This window comes from Podarcis liolepis (genome assembly GCF_965112155.1).
Source record: "Podarcis liolepis genome assembly, chromosome: Z".
Taxonomy (NCBI): domain Eukaryota; kingdom Metazoa; phylum Chordata; class Lepidosauria; order Squamata; family Lacertidae; genus Podarcis; species Podarcis liolepis.
This window is the reverse complement of record NC_139570.1, coordinates 29,854,785-29,878,289: the sequence shown is the minus strand read 5'-3', so window position 1 is coordinate 29,878,289 and position 23,505 is coordinate 29,854,785. Positions and strand designations below refer to the sequence as shown.

Here is a 23,505-nt window from a genome sequence, read left to right as displayed (position 1 = left end):
AAGTGTCACTCATCATCCTGTAAATGACAGAAGGAACTCAAGCACTTCACTACTAGCAAGCTCCCTCCCACCTCGCCCACTTTCCTGCCTATCTCTGACTGGCCAGTCAGTTAAGGCACATGTGCCCAGTGATTAGAAGGGACTGTGTGTGTTTGGTGTTCTGCAGGACTAGAGGAAGAGCAGGCAGAACAGGGTCTCCTGCAAGAAGGCACAGTGAGAGATTGGGAAGTAGTTCATCAGCAGAGGAGGGAAAGAGTGCTCAACATTTTCCTTTGGGCCATAGGTTTGGGTGGCTGTGGAAAAGCCAGCAGGACCAACCGAAGCAGTTCCCTTCCTTCCCAGAGGGTGAGTAAAGTGAAAAGGACAAGTAGAATTGTTTTCATTGCCTGTCACCCATGCATCAATATTCCTGTGCTGCTGCAGATTCCCTCAGCTTTTGCACAATTTTGTATTCATGTGTTCGGATGTTTCTGGCGAGTTAAAGCGAAAGGATGCGGCTCGACTGCAGAGTTGGTTTGATACTACGTTGAACATGTAACGCTACAAGATAATGTATTGTGGTCTCTGAAGTAGCATAGATCTTGTCTTGAATGTGTAATAAAGACAATAATAGCTATATTATTACAGTGGTACCTCGGGTTAAGAACTTAATTTGTTCTGGAGGTCCGTTCTTAACCTGAAACTGTTCTTAACCTGAAGTACCACTTTAGCTAATGGGGCCTTCCGCTGCCGCTGCGCAATTTCTGTCCTTATCTTGAAGCAAAGTTCTTAACCCGAGGTACTATTTCTGGGTTAGCAGAGTCTGTAACCTGAAGCATATGTTACCTTAAGCGTATGTAACCCGAGGTACCACTGTACTATTATAGTAGTAGTAGTAGTAAGCACTATTTGAAGGTTCTTTAGACTATACTATGTGTCTAACATTTCCAGCTGTGTATGGATGTTTATACAGAATCAGAGAATTGTAGAGTTGAAAGTGACCCTCTGCAATGATTATATTCTGTTATATTTGGATTCTATCATGGGCATCACCAGAGGGAGAGAAGACGGCAGACACACCCACCCAGCAGGGAGCTCCCACACACACACACTCCCCCCCCCCCGCGCATTGCTGGACTCCTGCCACAAACTTATACCCTTATTTTTCATTCAGAGATCTTAACACGTGGAATAAAACTCACCCATCTAGACGTATATCGGTACTTTGCCCCTTTTGTACGCACCCTCAAAAAAAATAATAATGTCTGGTGCTGCCACTGGACTTCTTTTCTTATAGACACACATTCAAAGGCTGTTTGTGAAATGTATGACCTTCCATGCTTTATATGTTTTAAGGCATTCTTAAAAGTTTTTTAATGTTTCAGAAGCTTAAAATAGTTTCCAAGTGTTTTAAATATTCTTTTGTTTTTGGTTTTTAATAGTGCTGTTTGGTGTTTGCCACCCTGGGCTCCTTTGGGAGAAAGGGCACGACATAAAAATTGTAATAAATAATAACGTTGCCATTCCATCTCCAGGTTTGCACTGGCAATTCTGAAACAGACTCTTACTCACATTGAAATCTAACTTTTTCTGCTAGACCGCAATACACTAAAGCTTTCTTTCGGCTTTATTTCTGAGGAGATGAACTGAATGATAATTCTTAGGAATGGAAATATACAGTGGCAAGGCATTTAGTAGACTGAGTACAAAAAAGCCTGTCATATTAATCTTTGCTCTGGTTCCAGTGCTCTCCCTCAACTGGTTTCTGAAGCTGAGTACAAACAGCATTAGCCATGATCCAGAGGCATCCTGCCATTTCTTATAAAATATTGCTGGTTGGTGCACTTTCCCTCAAACCAGCTTCCCTCTGATTTTAAAATGCAAGCCGCAATTAAGCTGAGGTATGTACACTTGAGAGAGCTGTTGCATGTGTGCAAATGACAACCTCTGCTCCCTCTGAGGAAAACCGCCCTTTAGCGCTCAATCGGAGCAAACGTCAACTGGGCTCTCTCTAGATTGACATTTGCACTGATTTTAACACTAAAAAGTGGGTTTTCCCTGGGAAAGGAGCCAGGCAAAGGGGAAAACGCTTGGGCCCTTGCTTTCTAGGCACAGGGCAAGCAGAAGTGTGGGTGAGCCCATAGCTTAATCTACCTCACAGGGTTGTTGTGGGGATTAAATGAGCGTGAGAGAGCTGTGCATGCCACCTCGAGTTCCTTGGATAGAAAGGTGGGATATAAATGCACTTGGGCATAGATTGCTTTTGTTTTGTAATATTGAATTTATTCTGTGTTTGCCAGATTGTTGATTTTTGCCGCTTTTGAATTTACTGACGTTCTGTATTTGCCTCTCCCATGCTCTGTGTTTTGATGTTTTGAATGTTTGCTGTAAAATGCCTTGGGCACAGCTCATTGTGGAAATAAACTCAACCAATAAATCAAAGCCAGACTGAAGTGATCCAGAGAATCTGTTTCTTCCGTAAAGAGGCACTGGCACCACCTTCTCAAGTACCTTGCCCAATAAAGGGATATTTGTGATTGGGCAGTAGTGGTCATGGCCCAGGGAGGGCCCCTTCTCACTTAGGAGTCAATGGCCTTGTCCATCTCCCCATTCCATGTGAGACCAGAGCCCTTAGATGAGCACCAGCACTGCAACTAGAATGCCACCCCACCTCACTGGCCCCCAGAACATTCGGGAATCCCTCAAATTCCATAGGTCACTCGATGTCCTCAAGTTTAATTTGGACCTCATTCACCTGGGTTAGCAGTTTCAAACTCAAACATCAAATCAAATATAATTTATTTACAGTAGACAGGCTACAAGTACAGTATAAAAGTTACAGAATATAGAAGGCTAAGGGGAAGGGCACAAAAAGCAATAATAGCTTGTCAAAGGTCACATCCGCACCATATATTTCAAATGATATGATACCACTTTAAATACCCATGGGTTCTGGGAGCTGTAGTTTGCCAAGGGTGCAGAGAGACACTTATTACGAGGCCCCTATTATATAAATAGGGACAGTTGTACTGAGGGAAATAATTCCAGAGCTGGGGCACCAACACGGTGAAGGCCCCTTCTCTGTACACCAACCATCAGACCTCTAATGGCATAGAGACCTGGGAAAGGGCAGGCTCCTGGGGCAGATGGTCCTTGAAGTATCGGTTGGAAGTGCAACAGCAGCGATCGTTTGTAACTTAGTAGTAAATTATTTTACTGTTACAGTCTGTTAAAGCCAAGAGGTGGGTGGGTGGAGGTGTCACATAGCAACCAAGCAGAGTGGCATGATCTTCCCTGAGGTGGCATGCATTCTGACTGGCTGTGTAGTTCTGAGGGAGTTTTTAATTTGTGTGTTTGGCTGAATGTCTCCTTGCTATATATAAGGCCTGAACTAAGAAAGACAAAACCTCTCTGTTCCTTTCTCTTCATATTACACACTGTCTCTGTTCAGTTTGCTCAGTAAAGTGTTATCTGGACTTTTCTTTCTGGAACTGCATTTGGGTTATTTAAGTGACTTTGCTTACAATATCTGGGTCCAATGTGTTAGTACAGAAGACAGGTACATTGCAATGCTGCAAGATACAATTTTTAAAAAAGGTTGGCAGGTAATGGCAAAACCAGGTCTAACATGTTATGGGAGGGTCCTGGGTAAAAGGAGCCCCCCCCCCCGGATGCACAATAACTCTCTGCACCACACATGGGGGTCTTGGTTGATGCAGCTGCCTTACTGTGAAAGGGAGAGGCACAAGTGGAAAAATAAGTGGGGGTTCTCAACAACAACAAAAAAATCACAGTGGAAACTGCTCCTTGAGGATAAGCAGTTTGAAAACAAGTCCCAGGCAATTAGATTTTGTTTGTGTATAACTTTCAGTTTTAATAATTGTGCAGTGAATAGAGAATGTTATTGCCTTCAGCTGACAAACAATGGCCGGAAGTATTATGTACTGTGCAATCATATGCCTGCCTGCTTTGAAGTAACTTCTGCTATCATCAATGGGGCTTGTTATCAGGTAATGATATATAGGATTGCTGCCTTAGGGTAGCTTCATCCAAGACAATTTCCTGCATGAATATCATTCCTATGTAAGAAAACCACTCACTTGTGCACCACAATGTGTGCATTCCTAGCCATGTTTCACTGTATTGCATTACAAAATAGATTTCCAGGTACCCAGGAACAGCTATGGGCAAGATTCCTGTATTAAAGGGGGTTGGACTAGATGACTCTTGGGGTCACTTCCAGCTCTACAATTCTACGATTCTATTCTATGTATAAGGCTGTACACACAGTTGCTTCTTGTTTGTTGCATAGAATCTTACTCTTACTGGTGATTCATGACTGGTAAAAAAATGTTACCTGTAGGTATGCGGTTATTAGTTTTATAACACAATTTAAAACAGATTATGTGAGTATTTTAAAAAATATAACTGGGAAAATTCACAGCAGAAATGCACTTCAACAGACAAAGGAATGATTTGCTGAACCAATTTAATGTCTGAGCTGTCAGTATTTTGCTGTACTGATTCAAGTAGATCATTTAAAGTAAATAGGTGCTGTTTTGCGCCAGGACATGCAAATCTACTTTATTTCTTCTTTGAGAAAAGGACTTTTGGTTTGGAAACTGACAGGGAAATTCACAGTAAAACGTGGGATGAATGAATGACTAACATGAAGATGCTTAAAGACACCTCAAGTGAATTAGGATGGATGCCAGACAAGTTCTCATTGTCATGTAACCATCCCACAAGCAAATCACAATGAATACTTGATAAAGACCAGATATAATCTAGCCTCTGAGGAAGCTTTGTGCAAGCAAGTCAGAATGAATACCCAATAAATAGCTAGTTTGTAAGGGCTCTTGAGGTAGATTTAACACACAAGCCACATATTTAAGACAGGAGAAATGTGATCTAGAAACATGCACCTTTTAAATAAGTGGGAATTTTTGTTCCATTCATTTCATAAAAATGTACCAGGCAAAGCCAATAAGGTGCAGTGGTCACTTAAAACATAATTCCTGGTGCCCAAATTTTGGGGTTTGTAGTTAAGTGTGAACCCCATGTTTGATATATCAATTGCTCAGTTTGTGGGGTGCTACAAGACGCAAGGTTTTTGCTGCAAAAAACTTGCTAAACTTTGGTACAGGTTTGGAGTGGATCCCAAATTTAGGGGTTCGTAGTTAATGGGGCTGATTTTCAGCAGTAGTTAGTTAAACTATAGGCCTAAACACACTTGCCCCCAGGTAAGTAAAACCCATTGAGATTAGTGGGATTTGGATCTGAGCAACCTTGTGTGGAATTGTACTATGCCATTGCATCTCCTTCCGGTAAGACATAAAAGCTGACTCTCCAAACATGATTGCTGGCTATGTCTGCTGTGTTCTTTCTGGGTTTTAACTGAATGTTGGTGAGCTTTGCCTCCCAATCGTAACAATTTAGGTGGGTGGAAAAGGAAAGCACTGTTCTCCTGGGAGATGCAGGCTGGAAGGGCAGCACTCTCTGAAGAGCCTCTTGGCTCTCTTTCCACTGGGCAGAGAAGGAACAACTGCAGAGAGCTTGCTTTGTGCCTCCCTGTCAGGAAGAGCACTTTAAAAAATATTATATCCAGAGCTTTTTGTTCCCCAGCCAGAACTCACTGAAACTTAGATCTGGCACCTCTCAGGTGGGCACCATTGCCATTCTAAAAGAATAAGGGAGGGATTCATGATGAGTTCTGCTTTTTCTAGAAAAATAGCACAGATTGTACCTGAGAACTGGTGTCTGAGTTTGCCTTTTTTCCATCTCTAGTCCAACCCCTTTTCCTTTTGTGTTGTGTCTTTTAGATTGTAAACCTGAGGGGCAGGGACTACGGTAGCTTACTACGGAGTGATGAAAGCTGCTTCAGAGACTTGGTCCCGGTCCCCCCCACACACACACACCTGAAGGGCAGAGAATTAATGAATGAATAGTATATAAACAACTTTTGAAGGATTATTTGTTCTCCCTTTAGCATCCTGGATTATGGGTATTCTGGTAGACAAAGGGGAGCACAGGTAGTACTTTTTTAAAAGTTAGGTTTGTTTCTCTATGTCTGCATAGCACTACAGTATGATTGCATCTTACACATTTTAAATTTGTGCGGTTTCAAGCTTGTGTGGTCCAAGTCTGGCCAGATGAAATTGAGCAAATTAAATGTATGCAAGGTTTTTCTGGCACAAAAAGAACTTTTGAGCTCTCTGCCAGGGGTGGTGCTGTGCTGGGAGATCTCATGGGGACTTGGATGGCTCCATGATATCTCATGAGAACATATCAGAGCTGGGGGGGGGCAGAGTTGATGGGCATTATCATTCAAATGGTGTGCATGCACTGCATCTTGTGATCAATTATGTGAGGCAGAGCTTACCAATATTTTATTCAAGTTGGCACCCCTGAAACCATGGCAACTGTCTGAACAACCATAACCACAGAGTTTCAGAAAGGGGAGTGGGGGTGCTTACTTTATAGACTTTAGCTTCAGAACTAGGTTGCCTGTTCACTTGAGCTAGTAATGTTTACTGTTGGGAGGAACATGTTCTGGAAATGGACATTTTATTTTCCCCATCTAGTCACAAGAACTCTTCGTTATCAAACCTTGCTCAGTTTGTACAGAGTTACAATCATGCCTCATCTGGTCCTGGCTGCCTGCTGACTGGAAAATGTAATTGAAAGCAAAAGACTAAATAAATAACCCTTCATTTTATACTGTACTGAAGAAGAACAAAGCCAAAGTGAGAGCATTTGGGTCAAAATTAAGGGAGAGAAGAATAACAGAGACCTCATTGTGGGAGTTTACTATAGATCCCCAAGCCAAACGGAGGACATAGATGATACCTTCCTGGAACAGATGGCCAAGCATGCAAAAGGAAGGGACATAGTAGTAATGGGGGACTTCAATTACCCGGATATTTGTTGGATGTCAAACTCAGCCAAGAGCATAAGGTCAAACAGATTCCTCACTGGCCTTGCAGACAACTTCATTGTCCAGAAAGTGGGAGAAGCAACAAGAGGAACAGCCATTTTAGATCTGGTCCTAACCAATGTTGATGACCTGGTTAGTAGGGTAGAAGTGGAAGGATCATTAGGCGCGAGTGATCATGCTCTTCTGAAGTTTACTATACAGCGGAAAGGAGCAGCCAAGCATACTAGGACTCAATTTCTTGACTTTAAGAAAGCCGACTTCATAAAACTTAGGGAAGTGCTGGGTGAGATCCCATGGACAGTAATACTAAAAGGAAAGGGAGTTCATGATGGCTGGGAGTTTGTTAAGAGGGAGATGGTAAAAGCACAACTTCAGGCAATACCAATGAGGCGGAAACATGGAAGGTGCCTAAAGAAGCCAGGGTGGCTATCTAAAGAACTTTTAACTGAGTTAAGATTAAAAAAGGATGTGTACAAAAAATGGAAAAGGGGGGAAACCACCAAAGGGGAATTCAAACAAATAGCCAGCACATGTAGACACAAAGTCAGAAAAGCTAAAGCACAGAATGAACTCAGGCTTGCTAGAGAGGTTAAAAGCAACAAAAAAGGCTTTTATGGGTATGTTCGTAGCAAAAGGAAGAACAAAGAAACAGTGGGGTCACTCAGAGGAGAAGATGGTGAAATGCAAACAGGGGACACAGAAAGGGCTGAACTCCTCTTTGCCTCAGTCTTCTCCGATAAAGAAAACAATGCCCGACCTGAAGAATTTGGAGCAAATGATTCAGCACAGGAAACACAGCCAAGAATAACTAAGGCGATAGTACAAGAATACTTGGCTAGTTTAGATGTATTCAAGTCTCCAGGGCCAGACGAACTGCATCCAGGAGTATTAAAAGAACTGGCAGAGGTGAACTCAGAACCACTGGCAGTCATCTTTGAGAATTCCTGGAGAACAGGCGAAGTCCCGGCAGACTGGAGGAGGGCAAATGTTGTCCCTATTTTCAAAAAGGGGAAAAGAGAGGACCCAAATAATTATCGCCCAGTCAGTCTGACATCAATACCAGGGAAGATTCTGGAGCAGATCATTAAGCAAACAGTCTGTGAGCACCTAGAAAGGAATGCTGTGATCACCAATAGTCAGCATGGATTTCTGAAAAATAAGTCATGTCAGACTAACCTGATCTCGTTTTTTGACAGAATTGCAAGCCTGGTAGATGAAGGGAACGTAGTGGATGTAGCCTACCTTGATTTCAGCAAGGCATTCGACAAGGTGCCCCATGATATTCTTGTAAAGAAGCTGATAAAATGCGGTCTTGACTATGCTACCACTCAGTGGATTTGTAACTGGCTGACTGACCGAACCCAAAGGGTGCTCATCAATGGTTCCTCTTCATCCTGGAGAAGAGTGACTAGTGGGGTGCCACAGGGTTCTGTCTTGGGCCCGGTCTTATTCAACATCTTTATCAACGACTTGGATGATGGACTCAAGGGCATCCTGATCAAATTTGCAGATGACACCAAACTGGGAGGGGTAGCTAACACCCCAGAGGACAGGATCACGCTTCAAAACGACCTTGACAGATTAGAGAACTGGGCCAAAACAAACAAGATGAATTTTAACAGGGAGAAATGTAAAGTATTGCACTTGGGCAAAAAAAATGAGAGGCACAAATACAAGATGGGTGACACCTGGCTTGAGAGCAGTACACGTGAAAAGGATCTAGGAGTCTTGGTTGACCACAAACTTGACATGAGCCAACAGTGTGACGCGGCAGCTAAAAAAGCCAATGCAATTCTGGGCTGCATCAATAGGAGTATAGCATCTAGATCAAGGGAAGTAATAGTGCCACTGTATTCTGCTCTGGTCAGACCTCACCTGGAGTACTGTGTCCAGTTCTGGGCACCACAGTTCAAGAAGGACACTGAGAAACTGGAACGTGTCCAGAGGAGGGCAACCAAAATGGTCAAAGGCCTGGAAACGATGCCTTATGAGGAACGGCTAAGGGAGCTGGGCATGTTTAGCCTGGAGAAGAGGAGGTTAAGGGGTGATATGATAGCCATGTTCAAATATATAAAAGGATGTCATATAGAGGAGGGAGAAACGTTGTTTTCTGCTGCTCCAGAGAAGCGGACATGGAGCAATGGATCCAAACTACAAGAAAGAAGATTCCACCTAAACATTAGGAAGAACTTCCTGACAGTAAGAGCTGTTTGACAGTGGAATTTGCTGCCAAGGAGTGTGGTGGAGTCTCCTACTTTGGAGGTCTTTAAGCAGAGGCTTGACAACCATATGTCAGGAGTGCTCTGATGGAGTTTCCTGCTTAGCAGGGGGTTGGACTCGATGGCCCTTGTGGTCTATTCCAACTCTATGATTCTATGATCCTATGGAATGCAGGAAGAAAAGAAAACAGAGGTGAACTTATGGTGCCAGAAGCCAGCTTGTTCCCTGTTTAGGACACTGTTCCAAGCTCATCTCTGAATATTTGCATAGTTGCTTTCTATTGTACAGAAAAGAAAAAATCAAATCTATCAGCATAATGTTAATGTTTTCCCCTGATATCTTTCACAGGTTCTGTAGGACAATCCAGCTGGGAAGAGAATTATAAAGAAGGGAGGGGAAAATACACATTTTAGAAGAATTGTGCTCCAAAAAAATTGACAAAGCAAATAGGAGGGTAAAGTGCTTTGAAAAAAGGAAGGGGGGAGAACAAAACACTGTAGGGCACTCTCAGAAGTTGGAAGACTGAATGCCTCAATAACGGGTAGCACAAAACGACTCAAGATGACCAATTAAAGCTGCACACCTGATCTTTCTCCATGATTTGTGTGTGCTCTGCCGTATGCCATTTTTTATTTATTTTTGTGCATGAACACACCAGATTCTCCCAGCTCCACTTTTACTGTCCACATTTTTTGTCAAATGACACACTAGTGCCTTTCTGACAGTGTGCTACAAAACATATTTAATGCACCTCAATACTTCTTTCTACTTGGATATTTAAATGTTGCCTTTGTCCTGACAGTTGCTCCCAACCTGAGTTGGCTAAAAAGCTTCTCTCTCTCTCTCTCTCTCTCTCTCTCTCTCTCTCTCTCTCCTATTTAGTCCCACCTGCTAGAACAAACGCCTCCTGCTAACTTAGCCTGTCTCCATGCAAGGCTCCAGCTGGCTGGAAGACCACCTCTCTCACATGCTCCTCTTCCCTCTATCCCATTCCCCTCACTTCCCATGTCCTCCTCAGGAGCCCAAATGCAATTTTTCTCTGGCCAAGTTTATGTTACACTACCAAGCCAAGAATGGCACACCCTTCAACTGGACAGAGAGCCAGATCACTGAGTGGGAGAAGTTTGCTGAGCTGGCTAAATACGAGCCGGAGTCGCAGAAGCCCACCATGAAAGCTCTTCTCATTGTGGCCTACACAATCATCATCATCGTATCTCTCTTTGGTAACTTGCTGGTATGCCATGTGGTGATGAAGAAGAGGAGGAGGAGGAGGATGCATTCGGCCACCAGCCTCTTCATTGCCAACCTGGCCATGTCTGATATCATGATCACCTTGCTCAACACACCTTTCACTTTGGTAAGTCCTTCGCCACTAACATGCCCCCAGACCAGAAAGGGAGGAGGTCACTGCCTGGATTAAGTCATTGCCTTGCATTTGCATTTGGTGTGCTGGACAGCCACCCAGGGCCTTGTTCACACCATACATTTAAAGCACTGTGATCCCACTTTAAATGTTCATGGGAGAGCTGGAGGAGGTCAGCAAATTCATCTGCCCACCCCTGCCTGGCCGAACTGCTGACCTTGAGGCTCATATTTCATTAAATTGGAAATATTAGTTTATGTTGCAATGATTTTGCTTGTTTGCCTTATGATAGAATTGTTTGGTTATTTATTGGTCCTGTTTATATGATTTTGTAATTTTGGTGGATATTTTTCTATGTTTATTTTTATAAACTTTGTTCCCCTTTCTGAGATTGAAAACATTCAATGACAAGTGGACTATAAATACTGTAATCTTTTAAATTAATAAATAAATGGATCTCCCAAAGAATTCTGGGAGCTGTAGTTTGCTAAAGATGCTGAGAGTTGTTTGGAGGGTCCTATTCCACTCCCATTGCCACCAGGCAAGCAAACAGTCAGATCAAGTAAAAAATTGACAGAAGTCCCTATTTTAATCTTTGCAAACTTTCACAAATGGACAGAGGTTTTCCTGACCCCATGTGCCGATGGAAACCCCATGTGCTTGACTGTACCAAGTGAATCCTAGTTGTTAGCCACAAATCTTCTGCTGGCCCCATTATTCTTGCCAGTCTCTTCCGCAGGTTCGGTTCGTGAACAGCACGTGGGTCTTTGGGGAAAGCATGTGTCATGTCAGCCGCTTTGCGCAGTATTGCTCTCTCCACGTCTCCACCCTGACCCTGACAGCTATAGCCCTGGACCGGCATCAGGTATGAAACTCAACTCCATCCCCCACCTTCCCCTGAAAAAGGTATCCTGAAACCAGGGGTGACAGCTTGAATAAAATAGGGGGGGTGAGGAGGTATAATTGATCCCTATCAATTATCCCTGTCCTGCATAATTGATCACAAGGTGTAGCACATGCACACCATTTGAGTGGCAATGCTCATCAACTTTGGGGAACCCTACCCCCCTCAAATATTTTATTGGGGGGCGGCTGAAGGGACCTTGGGCCCTATTTTGCCTTTAGTCTTGACTACACAAAGTTGTGGAGTGGGCAGTGGGAGAAAGGGTGCCCTAAGGACACAAGGAAATTGAAATTGCCCACCATAATAAACAGCCAGTGTATGTATGTATTTGTTGGGAGTGGTCACTTGGGAGTATAAGCAGCTGCTTATATGATGTCAGGACATTGGCGTGTCTAATTCAGTACTGTCTACACTGACTGCCCATGGCTTCCTAGGGTTTCAGACAGGAATCTCTCCCGGCACTAAGTGGAGATGCCATTGGAGATTCTACCTGGGACCTCCCTGCATGCAAAGCAGGTGCTCTATCACTGAGCTATGGCCCTTTCCCATAATGGTCAGAGAAGGGTACTGCAGCTCATCCATCCGATCTGATCAGGTGAAAAACAGCCTGGGCAGTGGTTATTTTGCACACGTTCAATTACTGCGCGACCACTGACATGCGGGTCATTTGGACCTGGAAGAGGGTGGGGCATAACAGGGCATGAGGGGGTGGGCTGGGCTTGGCTTATGCGTGCTCTGCCAACGTGCATGAATGCCCAGAACGCATCCCCCGTGCAAAATGGGGGTTGCCTGTATTACAGAGAAAAACCTTTTTAAACTAATAAAGCCAACTGTCATGGTATATAAGTAACTTTATTTCAGAGGGGAAAAGGAATGCAACAAATCACACAGAGAGAGACTTCCAAATAACATTTTTAAAGTCAATCTAATTTAGTTACCGTAATTACATTTTACCTATTTGAGTACTGTCTTGGGTGTCAGAAAACATGCAGAGCTCGTGGAAAGAAGGCAGCGTAGGAAAGTGCTAGTCCCTTGCAGAATATCTCTGGTTTTCATGGTTCCAAAGGAGGCAAAGGACTACAGGATATGTCACACATTTATTATAGTTTGGGACCAGAAAAAGCTGCCTGCCTGGACTGTAGTTTGAACCAATGGTGAAATAAGCTCCATCTCTCATGTAAGTGGTTAGGTATCAATCAGAAGCCGTGTCTGGGGTGTTAGGGGAGGGGTTGTACCTCTGGTGGATGACATGTTGTACATTTTCTGAGGTAGTTTTTCCACCTTGGGTCCCCACCCTGCACTCAGCTCTCACCTGTGGGTCCTAGAAGCTGTCAGCATAGGACAGCAGCTACACCCCGGGAACAGCTTTGACTGGCAAGCTAAACCAGGTGAGGGGTAGCCGATGGGTCTCAAATCCTTGATGAGTTAGGGACTTCCCCTGCATGTGAAAACAGGCTGTTGTGGGCTGAGTGGACCCAATAGACCTCAAGAAGGCAGTTTCTGCATGTGCTGTGGATGGAAGTGAGGGGCAGGTAGGACTCATCTACATGAGAAAGTAGTGCATCCCGGGGAAGGAAAACTCTGACCCTAAACCTCTGCTGGACCCAACACAAATCCGGAGTTCAGTCCCTAAGACAGTTGGACAGTGCCTTGTACGCCTCCTTCCGGCAACTCCTGTAGCCAAGTTGGTGCCAAACATATTGCTCTGATTTCCTTTGGACCTCATCAGTGACACCGGGGGGGGGGGTCTTGTCATCTGGGCAGCCCAGGACCTCCATGCACACTGCCTAGACTTGCACCCCAGGGAGGTCACTTTGGTGTTGCTAACACAGCAATTTGACTTCACCCCCAAAGGTACACTGCATTGTCTCTCGAGACAGATAGATGCCAACAACCACTAGTCAGAAATGTGCATAGAGGATGGTTCGGCTTCCTAATGGTGTTGAACATCCATTACGAAAGAACTAGTCAATTCAGACCAGTTTGCTATTGTAGGAAAGAAAGGATTAAATGAAATGAAACCAAGGATATTGTTTCCATGCACCGGTCTTAGCTCTAGATGGCACTATTGGTCTATATTAGAATAAAGAGGTTCAGCTCTCACACATATTCATGTACAATAACTGACCCGTTGTTTTGCACTTCTTGATAAATGTCCTGCAGCAAAATTACATGGCTTATCAAGCATCTGGTAGATTGTTTACATGGGCTCCATGATTATTAAGGACTCATTGAGTTGGAAAGGACCTAGGAGATCATCAAGTCCACCTCCCTCCCCCATCAGTGCAGAATCTGCAATGCAGAATGATAGGCGTTGTGTCACATAGTGGGTTTTGTTTAACTCCTGGAGCATATACTCACAGAAAGATGAAACAGTTTAAAAAGGTTGGAGTGTGTCTTAGGAGCTTCTTTCATTAACTGAGGTACTGTGTTCATCAGTAAGCTAACAATGTGTATTATAATATCAGCTCAGTAGGGAAAATGATTAATAGAACATTGTGACACTGAAAGAAGGTAGAAAGAAATTGCAGGCTTAGGAAGTGAATACTGAAATATTCCCCTGAGTGTTCAGAGAAAGTGTTCTATTATTACTGAGGCCATCTCCCTAATAAGTCAAGCATTGGCAGCATTAAAAGCACCAGATTGTCATGTGCTGGTAGCAGTGAGGTAAGCTTTGCAGATTGTCTGCAGCAGGGATGGCTACCTTTCTTCAGCCTAATATTAGCCACTCCTCTGAGAGATACATGGCTTTTGCCACACAAACCCACACGGGCAGACCACTAGAAACACAGCACTCCCTTTTATGTGCTGAGCATCACCTGGAAACCACGGACTTGCAGGTAACTCTGCTGCCTTTCTTCAGCCAAGTCTGTGCATCTCCCATGGATTGCAAACTTCAGTCAACAGCTTTCTATTAGCAAGAAGCTGATAATGGTGGTTGCTTATGCCAATATTCTTGCATGATCGCCCAGCCCTTTTATGTCTAATGCAGTAGGAAGAGGCAGGACTTCAGAACTCAAAGCACTGTCTCTGATTCAAGATTCGCACCAGCACGATAACGAAGGTCAAGAGCCTCCATTGTCAAGACTGATTGGATGAGTGGGTCTGAATTGCATCTCCCATGGCTGCCTGCACTGGTTACAGAGATGTGGGTTAAATCTCTCCAACCACATAAGTGCAGTGATGGGGTTAAACAGCGCCACGCTCTGCTTGGTAGTGGGAGTGGGAGGTTTTTAAAACATCCGCACTATATATTTAAAGCAGTATCATGACCATTTAGACCAGTGGTTCCCAAAATGGGCGGTACTGCCCCCTAGAGGACAGTGGGATTACCTAGGGGACGCTAAGAGGCAAGAGGGCAGTAGTGGTTGTGGGAGATGCAAATTACTATCGGACTTTGAAAAGCTGGTACCACTGGATCAAGTCCATCACTAACTTAGATGCAGCCATGGTCGCCAACTTAGAATTGTAGAGTTGGAAGGGACCCTGAGGATCATCTAGTCCAACCCACTTCAATGCCGGAATATGCAGGTGTTTCATTTGGAGATCGAACCTGCAATCTTAGTGTTATCAGCACCACGCTCTTACCAATTGAACTATCCGCATCAGCTTTGTTGAATTAATTAAACTAAATAGTTTTAATTGGCTTTTGAATAAATGTGCAATTAATTGGTACTGTTTTGATTTTTATGCTATTCCTATCTTCCTTAGTGGGCTGTGCAAACCACTATTCTGAAAACCACTATTCCTTTGTAGGGTAGAGTAGGAAGCACTGGAGATGAGTTTATGGAATGAGGGGGTGGCCCAAAAAAAGGAGTCACTGGTTTTGGCAGCCATGGTTTCCCCCGAAGAATCATGGGAAGTGGTTTGTCAAGGGTGCTGAGAGTTCTTAGGAGGCCCCCTTTATTCCTACTGCCAAGCTGCAATCCCCAGAGTTCCCTGGGAAGACGGACTGGTTGTTAACCGCTTTGGGAAATGTTGTGGGGGGGGGAGGTGGTCTCCGAACAACTATGAGAACCCTTAACAAACTACAGTTCCCAGCATTCTTTGGGGGGAGCTGTGGCCATTTAAAATGGGGTCACAGTGCTTTAAATGCATAGTGCAGGTAGTGCCCAACATGGCAATTAAATTTATGGGGAGCTTTATATGGGTATGGGTATGGGTATGGGTATGGGTATGGCCTGCACTTTACCCACCCCTGGTCTGCAGAGATGAGAATCACTGTGAGGCATCCTTTCTTCCAGGTCATCCTCCATCCACTCAAGCCAAGGATGTCACTGACCAAAGGAGCACTGGCCATTTCCAGCATCTGGATGATGGCAGCCTGCTTTTCATTACCCCATGCTATCTACCAAAAGCTCTTCATTTATAATTATAGGTGAGTCTTTTAACCTACCCTTTTCTTTTCTCGCCTGTCAAACTACGTGTTACTTTAAAAAATGAAAAGCAAGCTTCACCTCCTACCAAAGATGGCCACAGGAGTGGATTTCCTACATTGGCAGGAGGCTGGACTAGGCAACTTCCATTTTGTAGGTGGAATACAGGAAGGTGTCGTTATACCGAATCAGGCCATGCACCCATCCAGCTGAATGATTCCCTACACCAGTGATTCCCAAAGTAGGTGGCAATGTCCCCTGGGAGGTGGGGAGTTGCTAAGAGGCAAAGGGGCAGCAGGGGGCTCTGGAGGTGGGCACCTCTGAGTGCGTTGATCGCTTATTTACAATTAGTCAGACTCCAGCCTAAAGCAGCACACCTTCCTCACTTCATATTTTAAGTGTTACTGCTTTTGCGGCTTTCAAGGCCATTTGCTTTGGTCATTTGCATTTATGATTCTGAGTTGCTGCAAGTCACAAGGCAGCCAATTATTGGTAATAACAGCTATCAATTTTCTTACAAATCAGTTACCGTACAGAGGTGAGCAAATGGGAGAAAGCCCCACCCATTAGCACTGAGGGCCCCATCACACCTAGTTGTAGTTCTTGCAACCCAGCTCATTCTTTTGGGATGCTTATGAGGACACTTGAGTGGGCAGCTAAGGTCATCGTCTTACAAAGAAAAGGTCTGACCAGTTTAGCAACTTCCTCCTCTATTAGATTCCAACCTTCACTGGGCAGGACCCCCCCCCCCAAATGGGAAAGGACTCACCAAACCCACAACAGTATGTTGGTGTGCTACACAACTCCCATCATCCCCGACCTTGGACTGTGTTTTCTGGGGCTGATGGGAGCTCAGTATGACACCTGGATGGCACCAACTCAGCCACCCCTTCCTTGAGATTAGCCCCCTACCCTTTTTAAATCGAGTAACCGATATTCATCTGGCAAGGAACAACAGAATGGGAGCAGTGGTTCTGGGGAATCTATTGTCATTCCATTCTCGCTTCCCACTTTGGGACAACAGCCAGTGTGTGTGGAACGTCCCTTCGCAGCACAGCACCACTGCAGTTCAGGAGGCTGAAAACAGGATATTAAAGATGTGAATCAAGCCATGAAAAGAACTATGCAGTGACAATATCTGTAGGACAAGAATGGATGAGAAGAGAGGTGAAATGGGAAGAAGGATCTCAGAGTAATCTGAGCTTGCATATTGCATACGGTTTAATTTCAGTGGGACCAGGCAGTGGTTCAAAACACAGGGTTTGGCAGCGACATGGGGGGTGGGGGTGGGGAGGTGAGGCACAAGGAGTTCTGCAAGGGCCCTGGCGGAGGTCGGGTGTCAGGAGGCACCTTCGGATGAGCAGAGAGAGTCCAAATAAGGAGAAAGGATGGAGGAGGGAAGGAGCTCCCAGTAAGAAGTCCATAGCTGGCTGGGACCGGCATCTCCCTCAACCACCTACCAGCCTGGCCCCTGAGCTTAAAAACAAGAAGCTCATGGCATCAGTATTACTGAGGAAAGTTCCCAGGTAGGCTGCTTTCTTCAGCGCCTGTTCATGTGGTTCCCTGCCGTCTGCACAAGGCAGGAGAGAGCTGAGGCAGCAGAGCAACAAGGAATAATGTAGCAGGAATAATGAGAAAATCAATGACCAGCTTCATGGTTTCCCCCACATCGTAATTTTTTATATAGTTCACACACACATTGTGATTCAGGATATATTGCCATGTCAGCTTTTATGAAACCATTACCACGGTGTGAACTTCAAACCAGTTTTGGACAATGCATCAATACATCGCCCAGCCCTAGTGCAGAGTGCCTTCTACCAGCTCTGCTTGGTGGCCCAACTGCACCCCTGTCTGGACGAAGATAGCCTAACTTCTGTTGTCTATGCCTCTAGGTTAGATTACTGCAATGCATTATACTTAGGGCTGCATCTGGAGATGGTTCAAAAATTTCAGCTGGTGCAGAATTTGGCGGCCAGGTTGCTCACTACAACAAGATGGTTTGAGAATATTGCACTGATCCTGGTCCAACTGCCCTGGCTGCCAGTCAGTTTCTGGGCCCAATACAAAGTGCTGGTTTTGACCTATAAAGCCTTAAATGGCTGCAATACCTCACAGACTACCTCTCCTCATGTGAACCGACTCAGACTCTACAATCATCATCTGAGGCCCTTCTTCATGTGCCTCCTCCACAAGAGGCCTGGGGGGTGACAACACACATATGGGTCTTTTCTGTGGTGGTTCCACGTTTGTGGAATGCTCTCCCCATGGACGCTTTCCTGGTACCTTCCTTACATATATTCAGGCAGAAAACAGAGGCAGTAAAACCTGGCATAGTTACTGTGATAAAAGTTCCAAAATTATTCATATAGGAACACAAGAATGGCTTGTAAGAGGCATGCAGTCTGAACTGTAGCAACCAGCTCAAAACTGAGCTTCTCTGGTAGCAATAGGCTTGATCACCCTTTTCCCAAGGTGAGGGTGAGTGAACTAGTTAAGCCTGGCAGGACAGCTAACTCTATGGAATTAACCCCTTAATGCATTAATTAGACTTAAGCATGTTGGTTACAGGATAAGGTTGCCTTATTTCAAACAGGGAAAATCTGGACAGAAAAGTTATTGAGCTTTTTTGGGCAAAATTGCATTTATTATTTTTGTGGCTTTTGAGCTTTTTGAATTGAAAACTGCACCACCAACATGAGCTGCCATACAACCGGATTTCCCCCAACATTTTATTGATTTCCACCCAGACACTGCTCACTGCTAGAGGCAGCAGTATTCCAGATATGTAGGAGGAAATCCGGATGTATGGCAACACCAGATGAGGCTCATTATCCCACAGATTGAAGAGATGTACTTTTGGTATTAATGAAATTCTATCAATCCCAAATAATAAAACGGACTATATGGTAACAGAGCAACCTCTTAGGATGAGGTAAATAGCACTTAAATTGGCCAGCAAAGGAGCTGGTTTGGCTGGTTCAGCAGCCTCGTCTCCTAGATTCTAAGCAGGCCCTTGAAGGGACCCACAAATATCATCCAGGCCACATCCCTCCCTCCCCCCAAAAAACCCTCATAACAGTATGTTCAGCTATGTTAAGCTACATAAAAATTTCCAAAGTTTTCTTGACTACATATCCAGAATAAATGTTTATTTGTTTTCAAAGGGAAACTACTATTCGTAGCTTGTGCCTCCCAGATTTTCCTGAGCCTGCAGAGGTGGTGCAGAAATATGTGGACCTTTCCACTTTCCTCCTCCTTTACCTCTTGCCCCTCCTCATCATTTCCGTCACTTACACGCGGCTGGCCAAGAAGCTCTGGCTGCGCAATGCCGTGGGGGATGTCACCACGCAGCAGTACATCATCCATCACAACAAGAAGAAGAGAAGCATCAAAATGCTTGTGCTGGTGGTGGTGGTTTTTGCCCTCTGTTGGTTCCCGCTCAACTGCTATGTGCTGCTCATCTCCACCATGAACATCAGAACCAAAAACTCCCTCTATTTCGTCCTTCATTGGTTTGCCATGAGCAGCACTTGCTACAATCCTTTCATCTACTGCTGGCTGAATGACAACTTCCGTTCCGAGCTCAAGTCCTTGTTCGCCATGTGCCTGAAGGCGCAGCAGACGAGAGACAACCTCATTCCAGGGGCAACCTTGCCGTATGGGGAGGCATGGATGCAGCAAATCAAATGCAAGCAAAGGTTTTCTTTACAGAGCATCCGCTCAACCACAAACGTGCAGACTTTCAAAACGGATTTGTGAGCTGGGCCTGATCAAGGTGAGTTGATGAAATATTTGGCAAATATGTAAAATATCTCATTCAGATGATGGCAGGTTTAATACAGGACTGTTCATTTGCTGAAACAGACCTAGCATTGGGTTTCTCATACCTCCCTAGTCTGTTTTTGTTGCTAGTATCATACATAACACTTATGAATTCTTCCAGAAAGGAAAAATAATCACATCCATAACCATTGCCTCCGTCAGTTCCTACTTTCCAGCCTCCAAAGCAGTGGCTCCATACTTTTGGGCCACCAACCCCTTGGTTCTGGGTGTCGCCTTCCCTGTGCTGTAAAAAACATTATTCAGAACAGCAGTCTTCACAACCCACTGAGGAAGGTAGGAGCACCATAAAATTCAAAACTGTAACAAGTAATTGCACATTTATTCAAAATGCAATTAAAACTATTTAGTTTAATTAATTCAACAAAACTGATAGACTTGATCCAGTGGTACCAGCTTTCCAAAGCCTGATAGTCATTTGCACCTTCAACAACTACTACTGCCCCCTGCCTCTTAGCACCCCCTAAGCAACCTACCACCCTCTAGGGGGCAGGACCACCCACTATGGGAACCACTGGTTTAAAGTGTCATGATACCGCTTTAAATATTCATCATATTTACTCAAATGTAATACACCCTTTTTTGGCCAAACAACATTGCAAAAATTAGAGTGTGCATTAGATTTGATTGCACCAGCAAATACCGTATTTTTCTGTGTATAAGACAATGCTTTTTGCTAAAAAAAATTAGGCAAAAATTGGGTGTCATCTTATACACGGATAGTGAATGCAGAGGGGGCATGTGCGATTAATGGCAGCAAGCAGGAGATTGGCAGCGGTGATTGAGTGGGTGATTGGTGGCTGCTGGCGATTAGCTGTAGCTGCAACAATTGGGCAGGTGATTGGCGGCTGTGGCGAGGCGGACAGGTGATTAGCAGCTGCGGCAAGGGGGCAGGTGGGCTGTTGGTGGCGGCAAGCAGGCAGACAATTGGCGGCTGTGGCAAGGTGTGCGATTGGCAGTAGCTGTGGCAAGTGATCAGCAGTAGGGCCCCCCCCCCAAAAAAGCTAAACAAGTTAATTTCTTAATTTGGGGGTTAAAAAAATAGGGGGCGTATTATACATGGAGGCGTCTTTTGCACAGAAAAATGCAGTACATTTTTGTTTCAAGGTTTTGAAAATTGAGGTACAAGTTAGATTTGATGTCGTGTAAATATGGTAGTGGTGATGTGTTTTTTTAAAACAAACAAGCAAACAAACTCCCACTACCAAGCAGCAGGTGGCGCTGTTTAACCACATCATTGCACTTTTGTTGTTGGAAATATTTCTTTTTTCTTTTTAATTTTTTTATTAATTTTCCTTTTTCATTCATTACATACATTTCATATTCATAACATTTACTATACATTCCTTCCTCCCTCCCCTCTTGGGCTTCCCCCAACTTCCGCTTCTGATTTGTTTCTTCTTTCACCTTTTTTGCTACCTCCTAACTCTCATCTTCTGAGAACAATGGGAGATGCAATCCAGTCCTGCTCTCCAATTAGAAAATAATAACACATTAAAATTAAAAACAGTAACAGTTAAGTAACACAATAAAAGTTAAAAACAGTAGCAAATAATTATACAGAATCCAATTAAAACTATTTGGCTTCATGAAGTCAACAAAGTTGATAAACCTGATCTACTGATACCAGCTTTTCAAAGACTGATAGCAATTTACACCTCCAGCACTACCCCCTTGCATGTTAAGTGTCCCCAAGGTAATCCCATTGCCCCCAGTGGGCACCACCACCCACTCTGGGAAGCATTGCTCCAAAGGATTTGAGGTTCATAGAATTATAGAACTGTAGAGCTGGAAGGGACCCCAAGTATCGTATATTCTACTCCAACCCCCTGCAATGCAGGAATCTCAACTAAAGCATCGATGACCGATGGCCATCCAACCTCTGCTTTAAAATCTCCAAAGAAGGAGAGTCCACCACCCCCTGATGGACTCTGCTCCATGGTCAGAAACTCTTATTGTCATAGAGTTCTTCCTTGAATGTATTGGTTTGGGTCCTACCCTCCAGAGCAGGACAAAACAAGCATGCTCTATCTTCTCCTTTCCTTACATCCACAAAGCTGGCTGTCATCCTCTTTGTCTCCCCTTCCCGAGGGTAAACATACCCAACACCCTCAACCATTCCTCATAAGGCTTAGTTTCCTGACCATAGGCGCCGACTCCATGGGGCCTGAGGGGGCCCGAGCCCCCTCAAAAATTCGTTTGGGGGCTCCGCCCCCCCAATAATCTCAGGCGCCCCTCCAGCAGAGCGCCACCGCCGCCCCTCCCCCAGCCCAAAATGCACAGGGTCGGGCTGCATGCCTCCTGCCCTCCCTCCCGAGCAAAAGCTCCACCCAATTTCCTTCGGAGCTGATTAATAGGCGCAGCACGCTCTCCCCTATTCGCTCACGAGGAGGCGGCGCCACTTTATCTGCATATTCATGAGCTTATTTATTATTCATGAGCTTTTGCGGGCTCCCCCAATATTTTTTATAAGTCGGCGCCCCTGTTCCTGACCCTTGATCATCTTGGTCACCCTTCTCTGCACACATCCCCCGCTTGTCAATATTCTTCTTGAACTAAGGTGCCCAGATGGCTCCAGCAGCTCCCTTGTCCTTCATGTCTCTTGGTCCTACATACACTGTGAGATAGCACTCTGGGCATCCCCATCAAAATGCCCTCACAAACGCCCCAGTTTATAAGTCCAGGCCATAAGCTCCCAGAGGCTGCAATCGGCTCATTAGAACTGCTCCTAGCAGCTAACTCCTCCCGCAACTCACTTCCTCCTCATAGTGTGGAGGTACAGTGTCAGCCCCTGGAATAGATGCTTTGTGGTGAAGGGAGGGCAATACTAATAATATTAGTAATCTGCCTTATCCAAAGTCAGACCACTAGTCCATCTAGCTTACTATTATCTGCACTGACTGCAGCAGTTCTCCAGGGTTTCAGGTGTGGGGGCACACACACATTCCCAGCCCTACCTGGGACCTTATGCAAGCAAAGCAGATGCTCTGCTACTAAGCTACAGCCCCGATTCCCCTGCAGTATGGATGCTTCAGCCCATATAGGGGAAGTACTAACAAACCTGGTACACTATGCTTGAATAAGGCATATGTTAGGGACGCGGGTGGTGCTGTGGGTTAAACAACAGAGCCTAGGACTTGCCAATCAGAAGGTCGGTGGTTCGAATCCCCACGATGGGGTGAGCTCCCGTTGCTCGGTCCCTGCTCCTGCCAACCTAGCAGTTCAAAAGCACATCAAAGTGCAAATAGATAAATAGGTACCGCTCCGGCGGGAAGGTAAACGGCATTTCCGTGTGCTGCTCTGGTTCGCCAGCAGTGGCTTAGTCATGCTGGCCACATGACCCAGAAGCTGTACGCCGGCTCCCTCGGCCAATAAAGTGAGATGAATGCCACAACCCCAGAGTCAGTCATGACTGGACCTAGTGGTCAGGGGTCCCTTTACCTTTACCTTTTACGGTATTACGTACTTCCCAGAGGTTTGGCTCAATACTGAAGCACTGAACCAGGAAGGGTAAGGGCGCCTCTACACACTCGTCTTTGGTTGCTAATTTCTTTAATTTTGCAGGTGCTAAGACAACCAGCAGACTGTACAGGATTTCTCTAGAATTCTCATGTGCCATGGCTTTATTACAGGAAAAAGTTGTGCCAGAGTAAGGAAGATGCCGCCAACAACTCCAACAAAGATTGTTTTTATTTTGTGTTCACACAGGTGGGGTGAAGTGGACCTAGATGAAGAGGAACAAGCTAAAACACACATTTGATCACAATGACAAGGAAGAAAGGGGAGAGAGTCTCTCGAAATTACACCCATTCCGTGGAAAATTATGGAAGTGGAAAATTCAAAATGTTTATTTACTTATTTTTATGTTTAATTAAATTTCTAT

The 23,505-nt window shown here is 44.8% G+C and overlaps 1 protein-coding gene across 1 annotated transcript; it reads left to right on the top strand.

Annotated features, from left to right (window-relative positions):
• The first annotated feature begins 229 nt into the window (after positions 1-229).
• LOC310698247 (G-protein coupled receptor 83-like) lies at positions 230-23,365 on the top strand. The gene is made up of 6 exons (XM_083485263.1): positions 230-345; positions 10,019-10,493; positions 11,239-11,364; positions 15,648-15,781; positions 18,947-19,557; positions 23,331-23,365. The coding sequence occupies exons 2-5, from the start codon at positions 10,065-10,067 to the stop codon at positions 19,539-19,541; spliced, it is 1,284 nt and encodes a 427-aa protein (XP_083341389.1). The 5' UTR covers positions 230-345; positions 10,019-10,064; the 3' UTR covers positions 19,542-19,557; positions 23,331-23,365.
• Positions 23,366-23,505: the final 140 nt, after the last annotated feature.

Bases quoted from the DNA above. Each gene is read 5' to 3' on its own strand.
- LOC310698247 (XM_083485263.1), top strand. From the start codon at position 10,065: ATGCAAGGCTCCAGCTGGCTGGAAGACCACCTCTCTCACATGCTCCTC. The intron at 10,494-11,238 runs GTAAGTCCTTCG...TCTCTTCCGCAG, and splicing joins TCAACACACCTTTCACTTTG to GTTCGGTTCGTGAACAGCAC. The intron at 15,782-18,946 runs GTGAGTCTTTTA...TTGTTTTCAAAG, and splicing joins CTCTTCATTTATAATTATAG to GGAAACTACTATTCGTAGCT.